We start from the raw sequence: 12,788 nt of genomic DNA on the forward strand, positions 1-12,788 counted from the left end.
AACATGTGGTAAAATAAGGAAGCAATAAAGTTTGATTTTAGTTGTAGAATTCTACAACACTACTTTTAAATGATTCTTTTTTATTGCGGCTACTTCTTTGCATATGTAGTGATCCAAGTTTGCCATGTTGGTAATTTTATAGGTCTATAGCATTACCAAGAAATAAAATTATTCCACCTTGTATTTAATGCTCTATCTTATTTGAATAAATGCATCATTATATTTTTAAATCCTCTCTTCCTTCCTTCATCTCTATAAATAAATATTTTTTCTAAAAAAATAAAATTATATCTTGTCTATTTTATATATATATATATATATATATATATATATATATATATATATCCTACTAAATTCATTCTAATAAAACATAGATTACTTCCTATAAAATGAATTTGTATTGCTATCTTGACCAATACTTAATTATAGAATTTTATAAGAAATTTTGTAAAAAATTGATAAGGTTTTGATTTAGCTTCAATAGTCTTTATTAAGATTTGTAAATGTGGTCTTACTTGTGGTATTTAAACCAAAACAAAATAATGGATTAAAATGTAAAAAACAAAACTAATTAAATATATCTAATAGTTTGTTGTTAAATTATATAGGTTTATTATTATGGATATTTTCTCTGTTGTTCTTTTAATTTGTGTTCTTATAATATTCAAAGTTAAAATCAAAATGCTAATTCTTATTAAAAAACATATACTTATAATATAAATTCAGTGTTTATTACATATCATTAGAATGTAACAAGTATTAAACATGCATATTATATTGATAATATATTTTATTTAATTGAATTGAATTGTTTTACAAATAAATAAAAAATTAAGATAACAATTAGTATACAAAAAACAAACTATAATTACACAAAGTTATAATTATAGTTTTAATAGTGTGCTTCAGTAAATTACTAAAAAATATTGTTGTAATCATTTATAAAGTGATTTAATACGTAAACAGATATATATATATATATATATATATATATATAACATATATATATCATACAACATATAAACATCATATAACATATATATATATGATGTGGAATTTGAAATCTCCCAATTCAAATAAATAGATATTGTTAATAGTTGTAGCTATTTTGATGAAAATTAATGGATTTTACAATCTACAAATGTTTAGATTTGATAAATATATTTTTTTGCTTAAAAAATAATACATATATGTACAGTTATATATATACATATATCTATATATATATATATATATATATGTGTGTACAGTTAAATTAACAATATCTCTATAACTATGATTTTAATTTAATTTTTATGATTATCATTTCAAATATATATATAACTGTACATATATGTATTATTTTTTAAGCAAAAAAATATATTTATCAAATCTACAGATTTGTAGATTGTAAAATCCATTAATTTTCATCAAAATAGCTACAAATATTAGCAATATCTATTTATTTGAATTGGGAGATTTCAAATTCCACATCAAAGTTCGATAAATTAAAATAAAATATAGTTTTTTAGTAAATAAAATTTGTCAAGCTCATATTTTTCTCTTAAAGTTTAATACACTCTATTAATAATAAAATAAAAATAGTATTAAGCTAAGAGAATATGATTAGATATTCATATTAAAATACAATTTAAAAAATTAGTATAGATAATTCATAATCAAAATAAAATATTCATAATATTAAAAATATCTTTATATATGCCACTACTTATATTTCTAATCATAGGTCTAAGAACTTATCAAATAAAATTATGCAATGTTTTAGTCCTTTTTTTTTTTTTTCCTTTTTTTTTTTTTTTTTTTTTTTTTTTTTCTTTTTTCCAAAAGTTTCACATGGGAGTTTTTTGTCTAAGTTTGTAGAAGTAATTGTTGTTTATGTACACAAGATTTATGGAAATTCCAAAAACTCATTAAATTATTTTCAAAAATATGAATGATATCAAAAACATAATAAAAATTTGAAATGATAATCATAATTATTGAATTATCATTTTCAGAAATTATTTTTTAATAAAATTAAAAAGATGTATTGTAAAAGTTCATGCATTATAGTAATTACACATTATAATTTGCACTTCAATATAGTATAAAGATACTTTGAATTAATGTCAATATCCTCTACAGAAATTGAAGGCCATAAAAATACATAATATTAAAAAATAATAAATAAGTAAATCTATTCATTGATGGCTTTGAAGCACAACACACTTGAATTTTAAAGACAGTATCTATATATATATATATATATATATATAACATACACCACATGGGAACCAATAGCTACATTATTTTCACAAAAAAAAAAAAAAAAAAAAAAAAAACATTTACAGTGGAATTTCTGTCGGCACGCATGTGAAAGCAATGCATGCAGAATTTTATGAAAAATATTATTAAGATACTTTTAAACTTCTTTATATTTTGCTCAAAATAAAAATCATCAAATTGGAGTACAATTATTTTCTGTATCCTTTTTACAACAGCAAAACCTCAAGGCTAAGTGATCGAAGCGAAAGGCCGTGCGCGGACTTAGGTGCTCTTGTCAGCAGAGAGTATTACAAGAGCTTCGAATCCTGTAAACCCTAATTTCGAGCTGCGAGCGCAGAAGGCTCTTCGCAGATTAGCTACGGCGATCTTCGGGAGCTCAGGATTCGAATATACATGTCGCTGGGTGCAGGAGCGGTGCCAAGTGTAGCTCACCCAGTTTTACGAGGAACCCATCTGCCGCATTGCAGGATTACTGAAGTTGCTGGAGCTGCGATGACTGTGACCTACGGCATCGGTGCGCGTTGCTGGCTGCCTGCGCTGCGAGGCTAAGCGGAGATGGTTTCACTCAGGACAGATTCTTAGCTGAAGCGAGGTTCGTGCTGCAGGCAATTTTGCTGCAAAAGAGTCTTTGGAGTGCTAGACCATAGCAGCTACAGATTTTCGCCAGCGGAGTTGGCGGGGATTTTTGTTTTTTCTGTGTTTTTCCTTTGAAGGTGTGAGTGTGTTACATTTACGAGAAGGAAGAGCTGATGTGGGGCAGTGACGACGGGTGGATCTCGTTTTCCTCAGAGCACGCGTAATTCCTCGAAATTGGGCTTTTTTTTTTTTTTTTTTTGTATTTTTGTTTTGTTTTGTTTTGTTTTGTTTTTTTTTATATATATGGGGTAGCTATCCGAGTTTGATATGATGTTTCGCGAGGATACTTTTAGACTCCGTCTGCAGGAATTGGGATGAAGGACATTCTGCTAGTGAAATTCGAAATTTGTTTAGATGATAGATTGTCATTTGGAGTGTGTATACATATGCTGGCGAAAATCTGTAGCTGCTATGGTCTAGGATTTAATAGCATAGTGGCGCACTAAAGATAGGGCAAGCGTCTGCTGGTGATGCCAATAGTTGCTATGTCAAGTAGAACTTGTTTGAAACATTCACTAGTAATCCGTCGCTCTTGTTTGTGCAGAAGTATGCAAGAAAGTGTGTGATAGGTGCACTGTATCAAGCACCGCGGGATACCAGTGTAGAATCTTTTTATCAACGAACAGCATGTCGTGGAGAGCCCTTTTGCAGGAGGCTTTTGAGAGGTCCGTGGTGTTCACCCAGTTTATCTGCTTCTTGAATGTCTTCTCCAACCATGTGGTTGAGGTGCACCAGGTACGATCCTTCAATGGCCTTCGAGCTCTATCTGATGTCCCTGATCATTACGCTGAATGTAAAATACCCGGGTTTCTCCAAGGAAAAGCCAGCTATTAGTGATACCTTATTTGATGTACGTTTCATGGTTTCGGCAGTTTTTTCTGTTGACTCCAATGCTTATTATATTCCTCTTGTATTTGTCAGTGTTTAGGGCCAAGCATGCTTCCAACCTTCAATGTTTCGGGGGACATATTGCTGTTGGAGCACTTATCCTCTAGGTTCGAAAGAATCAAGCCAGGCGATGTGGTCATGGCCCGATCTCCTGCAAATCCACGGCTGGTTGTCTGCAAGCGGGTACTCGGTTTAGAAGGAGATTCTGTTACTGTTCTTCCAACTTCTAGTAGAGGCCACATCCGTCAAACTGTGGTTTGATTTCCATCCTTTGCCTTTTCCTTACAATGTGCCTGTCTCTCTCTCTTGATGGATAATAGGTTCCTTGCTTGTCTTAGTGCTCTAGTTTACCACTGCTTAGACCGCTTACCTGTTGTGAGTTTGCATAATTTTCATATGTTTCTCTCTCTGGGAAGAAACCAACGTGTGTCGTCATGAGTACGTACGTACAATAGAATCGTGACACTTCTTCATGATGCAGGTACCCAAGGGCCATGTGTGGTTGCAAGGCGATAACGCTTATAACTCCACTGACTCAAGGCATTATGGTCCTGTGCCATACGCCCTCATTCAAGGAAAAGTGTTCTACAGAGTGAGGAGCTCCTTGCCCATGCATATCATCGTTTTGCTATAGTGCGTGTTAGCTATTGTGCTATTTACTATCTATTTGGTTATGCAAATTTATGAACATCACTGGTGCCCATACTTGTTTTTACCTGGTCTAGATATCCGATTTTTTCTCCTCTGCTTTGACAGCTCAAATCGTGCACAATCTTTCTTCTGCAGATTGTAAATTGATCGCTAACTTGGTGCAGTAATCGTCATTAATCAACGTCTCTCTAGTTTGGTCTATGTCCTGGAGGCCTTTGGTTTGTCTGATTAAAACTGATGTGAGCTTTTAGCCTCAGAAACAAATCTACTCTTGGTTTTGTATTGGATTATGCACAGAAAACTGTCTTATTCTGCAATGGCGTACTCCGATCTGATGGTTAATTATGTGGTTTTGTGTTGCAGATATGGCCGCCTGAAGGATGGGGTCCTGTGTTGAGTCAGCCTACTTCATGAGTGTAGCGTGATAAGTTCGATGTTCCAATCCTCTTTGCTCATGTTGTGACCACGTTAGATCAAGTAAAAAGTTTTTAAGTCACTTGGCAGTGAAACTTGGCACGGAGCATTTGAACAGTTGGAAATCAGCAATCTCCCATAATCCTCCGATTGTTCATTCCCGACATTTTCTGTTACTTTAACAGTGAGGTTGCGATTTCGCATTTTGAAGGGAAGCTAGAAAGTCTCATGTCTATACATGAGCCTACCCTCTGAACTGATACCGTAGCATCCGTCTTTGCTAGTTTATGGCACTGAAGCTAGTTTAAAGCATGGCGGAGTGGTTTGAAAAGGGTTTTAACACACTATTTAACCAAAACTCTGTAGTATTCATTTGCTGTGTATGGGAATGTTGGTCAAATCTCCAGTAACGAAGTGCTGAGGTAAAGTCACATCACACAAACCTCATTAGTGGAGATTGCAGGACTGGAAGTAGTTTCTCCAATGCATTTAGCAAATTCTCATACCCTCTCGGTCTTGTGCGTGAGAAGTTTTTTCACGCATGGATCATACCCTTGCTTAGTCAGCCATTCAATCATCTACAAATGTTAAGATGGACAAAGGTTCATAGTGCATACCATAGTGGTATACCAATTCTAAAATAAAAACAACCCCACTGTTTCCACTACCGATACAACTACATTGATCTTACTTCGCAATGCCGGTGACTGATAAATTCGACAAATTGTGTGGAACGAGTTGTAGTTTCAAATGTTGTTTCAACATCTGAACTATTTCTTAAACGCTCCGTATTAATACAGTAATACTCTTTGAATTGTTCGTGATGTAAAGTTTAAAATATTAATACAGATTGTCCAAATAGTCCGAGTGATATCTTTTACAGATTTCAGTGTGCATGAAGCAATCTATTGAAGTAAGTGTGCAGTATTTGAACAGATTTTGAGATCAATCCTGGAACCCATACCTAGTCCCTTGATTGAAGAGAAAGTTGCAGAAGGTCATGTTCCATTGAGACAAAACTCATTTTCCAAAACTTAAACAGTGATCAAATCCATAAAAAATCTTCCACTCAACCAGTGATCAGTGAAGGACAACACGAACTTTTGAGTTCTTTTCAAGATCCATAAACCAATCAATGAGTAGTGGCAGAATACTTGTTTGTATTGGGAACCTAAAACCGTTCCCCAATGACGTAATGATCAATAGCGTAGGAATCAGATGCTGTTGGCGCCGGTAATTTCTACAATTTTACCCCAGTTCCAGCCTTCATTTCCAAATCCTACGATGTTGGCGACCAGTTGTGGTGCTGCACACCAGGAGTAGCCTTCACTGCACACGACTTATCAGCTCACACATCAGATATGCGTGCTGCGTCAAAGTCTCCACCAAGGCTTATCCGTAGGCAAACTTATAGCACTTGCGTCATTCCAAGTGGCTTCTTATTTCAGACTACTTATAAATGCAGTAAGAACTTTTTTTTAGGTACAGGATCAACACATAGTGGACGGTTATAAAATTCTTCATACTGTTTCTCACATTGGTTTTTAAGTGTCCCACAAATAGAAATATTTACTTAACATAGACGTGATTTTTACCAAAGTCATCTTAACCTTGAGATAAGTGGAGCAACAGGAGAAAACAAGACGAGTAGAAATATGTGCACACATAGCAGCTTGTAAAAGAAAAAGAATTTTAATACGTAAAGAGGAATTATTTAACACCTAAAATATGCCATGGTTGAGACATGCCCAGCCCACTTTACATGGAACAACACTCCAAAAGATCTCTCAAACTGTCGGATTTGAACCGAAAGACAATATTCACAATGAAAGAGTCAAGGAAAGAGAGTAGAGGTCTCCGAATGCCAAGAAGTTGCCACCATGTGAAGTGACTCTGTCAATGGCATCCAAATGTTGCAGCTCCTCTCTCGCACTGTACCCAGATGAAGAAGAAGAAGAAGAAGAAGAAGAAAAGCTATGGAGTAAGTTACAGGGCTGTGGAAGATCTTGCCTTGGTGTGCGTTGGGCCTCAAGCGACGCACACCGACCATTCTTGTATCACAATAAGATCGGTGATGAGGGCGTTGTCCTTCCTCATCACTACGTGTCTAAGTTGATTCACTAATTCTTACATCTCTCGCTTGCTCTCGCTATCTCTCTCACTCGCACTCTCTCTCGCTACAATGGAATAACGAGACCTGATTCTGCATCGTCGCCAATGTTGTCTCTCGTGTTTAAGGGGCTCGTCGATCAGTAACCCAAAATTATCAGTGTTAATGTCAATGCAAGAACTCTTGCAGCGAGCAATCAACCCACTGTGTTTCTGTACATCAAGGGTGTAATATGTGCACTGGGACAGACCTATGGGGAGCTTCATTGCCATGAACTAAACTAAGCCGTTGGAAGGATCCTTCTTTCGGAGGGCCTGGCTCGCAGTCTCCGTTGTGCCACGCGAGAATCGTTTGCCATATCTAGGGTCATCGAGGAGTGCGGAAAAGGATCGTGCGTCCTCCACTTCACTACCGTGACCCTGACAAGAGCGTGCTCAGTCTGGAAGGGTTAACTCTCTGGCTCAAATCACGCTTCGAAACCTGCTACGGATTAGAATCAGCTTACGCAGAGTCGCGTTTTATGTCCACATCTTTGCGAATTATGTGCACCCCGTAAGCGGTATTTTTGTACTTCGGAGCACTTGTACAGTCATGTACAGATCCTGAGGTTTCTCCCTCCGCAATATCTGTCCAAAACAAAAGTAGGGCGTGAGTCAGGAATGGTAGATGATCATCTCAAACATGTTACTATAAGTGTCCTGTAAGTCTTGAGCTACTAAAGAACTTGGGTACTCAGCTAGGTTACGAAACCTTTGGTCGCGCTGTTCGGTTGCTGCCTCACTTCGACAGCACTTCTAGATGCCTAGACCCTTGTAAAGCACTCAAGCATCCGCTAAATCAAACATCGCACTAAAATTGGTTCAAAATTCATGTGATTGCTCATACGGAGCGTACGCATACGGAATTCGACTTCGTGGCATGATGTTGCAGCTGAAGCCAGTAGCATTCATCCTTGTGCCTACTAGGTATGCGTTGTTTCACAATTTTCACATCTAAACTTCCATGTTCTCGTCGAGGTCATGTCCACATTTGAACTGCGAGAATTAATTCCAGATTGGGAGCAAGCGAAATAGAGGGAAGATACCTGAGGAGTCTGGACCAAAAAAATTGTTGAGGCACTTGGGGTGGATGTTGAAGTTGCACTTCTCGCAATGGAAGCCGAGTTCTCCGCCAAACTCGAGACACACGTCGCAGACGTAACTCTTCCCTTGGTAAGTTCGGTACCACCGCGTCCTGAGCCGGTGCGGATGCGCGGAGCATAGTGGGTCGCGAGGCATCAAAGCACAAGCCGGATGCAAATCAAATTTGCAATTCGTGCAATGGTATACGCACCCTTGCGTGGGCATTCTTTCGCCGCAGAGATCACACTGCAAATGCCGCGCCGGATATGGCGACTTCTTCAGCAACTTGAGAGGGTAGTGATGAAACGAGGTTACAATCTTCTCCCGCAGCTTCGCGCACAAAGCGTGCACATCGAAGTTGCAACTCTCACACCGGTAGCTCCACTCCCCATCCGCCAATGCATTCCTACACCCGTCGCATTTCTTTCTAGAACTAGCATGGTGGTTCTTCGGCATGAGCGTCAGGGGGTGCTCCGGATGCAGGCAGCTCCGCAGCGTGGGCTGCAAGGTACAACACACGGGATGAAGATCATACTTGCACGTCTTGCAATGATAAGTTGGTCCTTCCCCAATCTTAAAGCACAGATCGCATATAAATTCGGGATGCTCATACGGAGGCACGATATGGTGCACTAAGGGCGAGTCCGTGTGCAATCTGCACGTAAGCCTTGCTTCAGTCGCCATCACCATCAAGCTCACATTCCGCTTCTAATCTAACCAAACACCAGGCCTCTCTCTCTCTCTCTCTGAACCTCAAAAACGCCGAAACCACCAACTGCTCGACCAATTTAGCGCCACGCAACACACAAACCCCACTAATCAGTCCACATTCCGAAATTCTCAGTCAAATTTTGACACTCGGCTAGCAAGAACACCCCATCCGCCACATCGAACTAGAATTGAACTAGGTACAGGATTCAATCAAGAGCTCAGCTTCTTCTCCATCTCCTTAATCACCACCGACATGAACTCTCCCACCCTGCACTGAGAAAACCGCCACAATGCACATCGGCTTTTCCTCGAAAAAAAGTCTTTCTTCTTTTCCGTGTGCCCGACATGTGAGGTTACCCACAAACCTTGCTGCTTACGCTACGCTTGATAGATCTCCCGACACACCCCCGGCCTAGCCACCTAGTACAACGACTACCGGTGGTGAAGCAGGAGGCCTCGGCGTAGAGACAGAATCATCGACTTTCAAAGCAGGCACCTGCTCTCTCTCTCTCTCTCTCTCTCTCTCAGGATTCAACAAAACCCTGGCCACGAAGTTCCTGATTGGAGCTCATCGCCATAATTTTCCAGCAGCTTCCAGGCTCTGCACGCATCCGCTGCGGACCAGACGTCGTGGGGCGGGGATGATCTCGGTCCCCCAGATCGTCGGCCGAATCTTTCCCCGCTTTGGAGCGGCGTGACTGGTCTGCTGCTGCTGCTACTGCGGAGTAGTAAACTACAGTCTCGGTGTGCGCGGCTCCGTCCGCGATGAGAGAGCCGGGTCTTGGATGCGGATCGGCGACTACGTCAATTGGTGCAGTCTGTCCACACAGCACCAGCTCCTCATCGTCATCCTCGCTGCAGATGATTCCTTGCGCCGCAAGCCGCAAGCATCATCACCTGCCTGGTCTCTCCCCCCGTGGCGGTGCTCCTTCCACCGCCTCATCGCTGACCATCGCGTCACGGCGCGGCTTGGCCTCGCGCGCGCGATCGTCACCCATCTGGCGCGGCGACGGCTCTACTCGCGCAGCGGGGATTCCATCCTCTGACCGATTCCTTCACTAAACATGGGTTTCGTTAGATGCCACGTCTGTTACGCTGAGGTAATAGAGGGCGGCTGTGGCGCTGGCAGAATATGCTTTTACTGCACCTTTTGACCATGTATTACTTTGACGCTTAGTTCCAGGAGGTCGTGACTCGTTTAGTGCCATTTGGATTGATATTGTGAGGAAGAATTCAAGGGTTTTTATTTTTTTATTTTTTTATTATTTTTGAGAGAAATGATCTTCCACGTTAAGGTGCAATCTGTTTGTTCTTACCACGTGTGCACTTCCCATTTGATTTAGAATTGTAAGTGGTTGTGATTATCAGAGTTTCACTGAGTTTTTTTTAGTTTCCAAGAAAATGTGTTTGAAAGTGGGGTGTTTAGAAGTAACAAAGTAATTATAAAGGTTTGTGAGTGTGATTAATTAGTTTTTCTATACACTTGTATTTAAAAGTACAATTTGAAATAGTGATTTTAGATAATTGTTGTTTATTCTTTAATTTACATTATTCTAAAAATTCCAGATATATATATATATATATATATATATATATATGTATTGGACTTTTATTAAACAAACATGTTAAAATTTAAAACTGGTTACCCACAGAGGAAGAGTTGTCCTGATTCAAGAGTTTCTAAACAATGGGCACAACGTACACAATGTAGTAAAGAGTCATTGAATGGCTAAAGAACTATTTTGCACAACCATCAAATACATTAGCAAACACTTAAATATCAGTCCAATACATTTATGGATTTATTTTATTGTTTTCTATTGTAATTCTTAAATACCTCAGTATTTATACATATTGCACCAATAAATAGGAAAAACTTTTAGAAGTATAAGTTTGGGCAATTAGGTGGATTTATTTTGAAATACCATAAAAATTTAATTAAAAGAAATATATATATATATATATATATATATATATGTGTGTGTGTGTATATATATAGAAATAAATGTGTGTGTGTATATATATAGAAATAAATGTGTGTGTGTGTGTATATATATAGAAATAAATGTGTGTGTGTGTGTATATATATAGAAATAAATGTGTGTGTGTGTATATATATATAAATAAATGTGTGTGTGTGTGTGCATATGTACATATGTATGATAAGTGTTTTAAATATAGAATACTAATACAAAGTGAAAAAAATCAATGAGTCAATGGACGTCTATTAAACCAATTGGCGTTTTTCAGTCTGATAAGCTTCAAAATTTTATCATGTTATTATAAATTATAAATTTAGATTCTAATAACATTAATAAAACATTGTGAATTAAAATACTAAATCAATCTAAGAACTATGAAGTAGTGATAATTTCCAGTGAGTGAAGTGCTTTTAGTAGGGCCAAGTCAAATATTTGATAAAATGTAAATCAAAGTAAAACTTTAAAATCTTTTCACACGTTCTATGTCAGAAAAAAATGTAGCTTTGTAGTTATGGCACTCCACAAAGATATGACTTAATAGGCTATTTATATAACTTTCGATAATCATGTTAGAATGTACACGATCTATTATTTTAAAGCTTGATTGTTTTTCAGTATTGTCATGATTAAATTATATTTTTTAGTTTTTGATTTTAATTTTTATTCAATGATGCTCTTTGCAAGTGGGCATTTCTTTGCAGTTTGTAGATAATTATAAGAGCCTCTAGTGCTCAGCAAAATCCTCTGCTGTACTTTCCCTTCATTAACCAAATGTGTAATGCAAATGGAGTATTCAGGAGTGTTATTTCTATTTATTCTTAGCATAATCTCTAAAGATTAAAAATTAATATTAAATTCTTTATATTACAAAATGATTTTGGTGAAGTTTATATTACTTAGCCAAATTAAGACTTTTGATTTTTGATCAAAAATCTATTTAATCCTAGCAGATTTAAAGATAAAATTCTTACAATATATTATATTCTTTGGTTCGTGAATTCTTCAAAAATCTAATTATTTATTAAAAAAAAAAAATGTGCAGCTTCAATGCTAAGCATTGTAATTGTCATCTTCAGTATACAAAATTCTAAAAACTTTGTATAGCTCAAAAGAATCTATCGCCACAATGAGAATATAGAATTTCAAAAATAAAATAAATTTTATGTAACAGTTATATTTTAAATATGTAAATTTATCATAACATGAAAATTTATATGGAAATAAGCTCATTGTACAAATTAAGACATCATCTCTGAACTGTACTTCAGATATAAATATACATAGTCAAATTTGAAGAAATCAATAGAAAACTAAAAACTAAAAAGTAAATTGTAATTTATAGATTGAAGAATCTTATAAACTCTATTTACATTGTAAAGAATTTGAGAACATCATGTTAAGGACATGAACATGATAAAAACAAATAAACAAGTGAGACTTCTCTCAAAGAAAGATGACAAAATAGAAATAACTTAATATGTATATTAAGAAAGAAATTGGAATGGCTATTACCAAAAGCCAAGAAAACTAGAGACCCTTCTAACTAGATTGGAAGCAAGAAACAAGCTGACAAGAGTGAAGAAGGCTTCACTCGTGTCTCTATATATACTATCTAAATATGGGCTATGTGGCGATGTTCTATTGGACCTCCAATATGTGTTGACTTTGTATGACACATGCCTTGACTTACAAGGCAAGTTTTTCTACGTGTGGGCCACATAGTTATCTTGGTCTTCAAGCTAACAACATGTGTGGCATATGGCCCACTTGTTGACCACGTTTCTAATCCAAAAAGTCAATTAAAGACACCTATAAAGTCAAAGTAGCTTCTATAAAGCTTCTAGGAAGCTTCCATAGTAAATATTATAGAATTAATTTATTTTTATCTACTTTTATTTACTTCTACTTATTTATACATGTAATTACTGGCTTACATGCGTATATCCATGATATTACCACCGTTTCTAGGGACGAGTTCCACAAAGAGTGGTCATCATACGTTGAAGAAAT

At 36.8% G+C, this 12,788-nt stretch overlaps 2 protein-coding genes across 3 annotated transcripts; one reads left to right on the forward strand and one right to left on the reverse strand.

The window, feature by feature from the left end:
* Nucleotides 1-2,594: 2,594 nt before the first annotated feature.
* On the forward strand, nt 2,595-5,521 carry LOC112289654 (mitochondrial ATP-independent inner membrane protease subunit 1a). 2 transcript variants are annotated; one of them, XM_024535033.3, is made up of 5 exons: nt 2,595-3,061; nt 3,446-3,636; nt 3,823-4,044; nt 4,271-4,381; nt 4,804-5,521. In XM_024535033.3, exons 2-5 carry the CDS (start codon nt 3,529-3,531, stop codon nt 4,852-4,854), a joined length of 492 nt encoding a protein of 163 aa, XP_024390801.1. In that variant the 5' UTR covers nt 2,595-3,061; nt 3,446-3,528; the 3' UTR covers nt 4,855-5,521. The 2 variants fall into 2 exon arrangements, with proteins under 2 accessions (XP_024390801.1, XP_024390802.1); XM_024535034.3 differs by having other exon boundaries at nt 2,595-2,857.
* A 1,006-nt stretch (nt 5,522-6,527) lies between these two features.
* LOC112289653 (protein VACUOLELESS GAMETOPHYTES) lies at nt 6,528-9,603 on the reverse strand. The gene is made up of 2 exons (XM_024535032.3): nt 8,049-9,603; nt 6,528-7,590 (listed from the first exon to the last, which is right to left on the reverse strand). The coding sequence occupies exons 1-2, from the start codon at nt 8,773-8,775 to the stop codon at nt 7,466-7,468; spliced, it is 852 nt and encodes a 283-aa protein (XP_024390800.1). The 5' UTR covers nt 8,776-9,603; the 3' UTR covers nt 6,528-7,465.
* Nucleotides 9,604-12,788: the final 3,185 nt, after the last annotated feature.

This window comes from Physcomitrium patens, chromosome 12 (assembly GCF_059467195.1).
Source record: "Physcomitrium patens ecotype Gransden chromosome 12, ASM5946719v1, whole genome shotgun sequence".
Lineage (NCBI taxonomy): Eukaryota > Viridiplantae > Streptophyta > Bryopsida > Funariales > Funariaceae > Physcomitrium > Physcomitrium patens.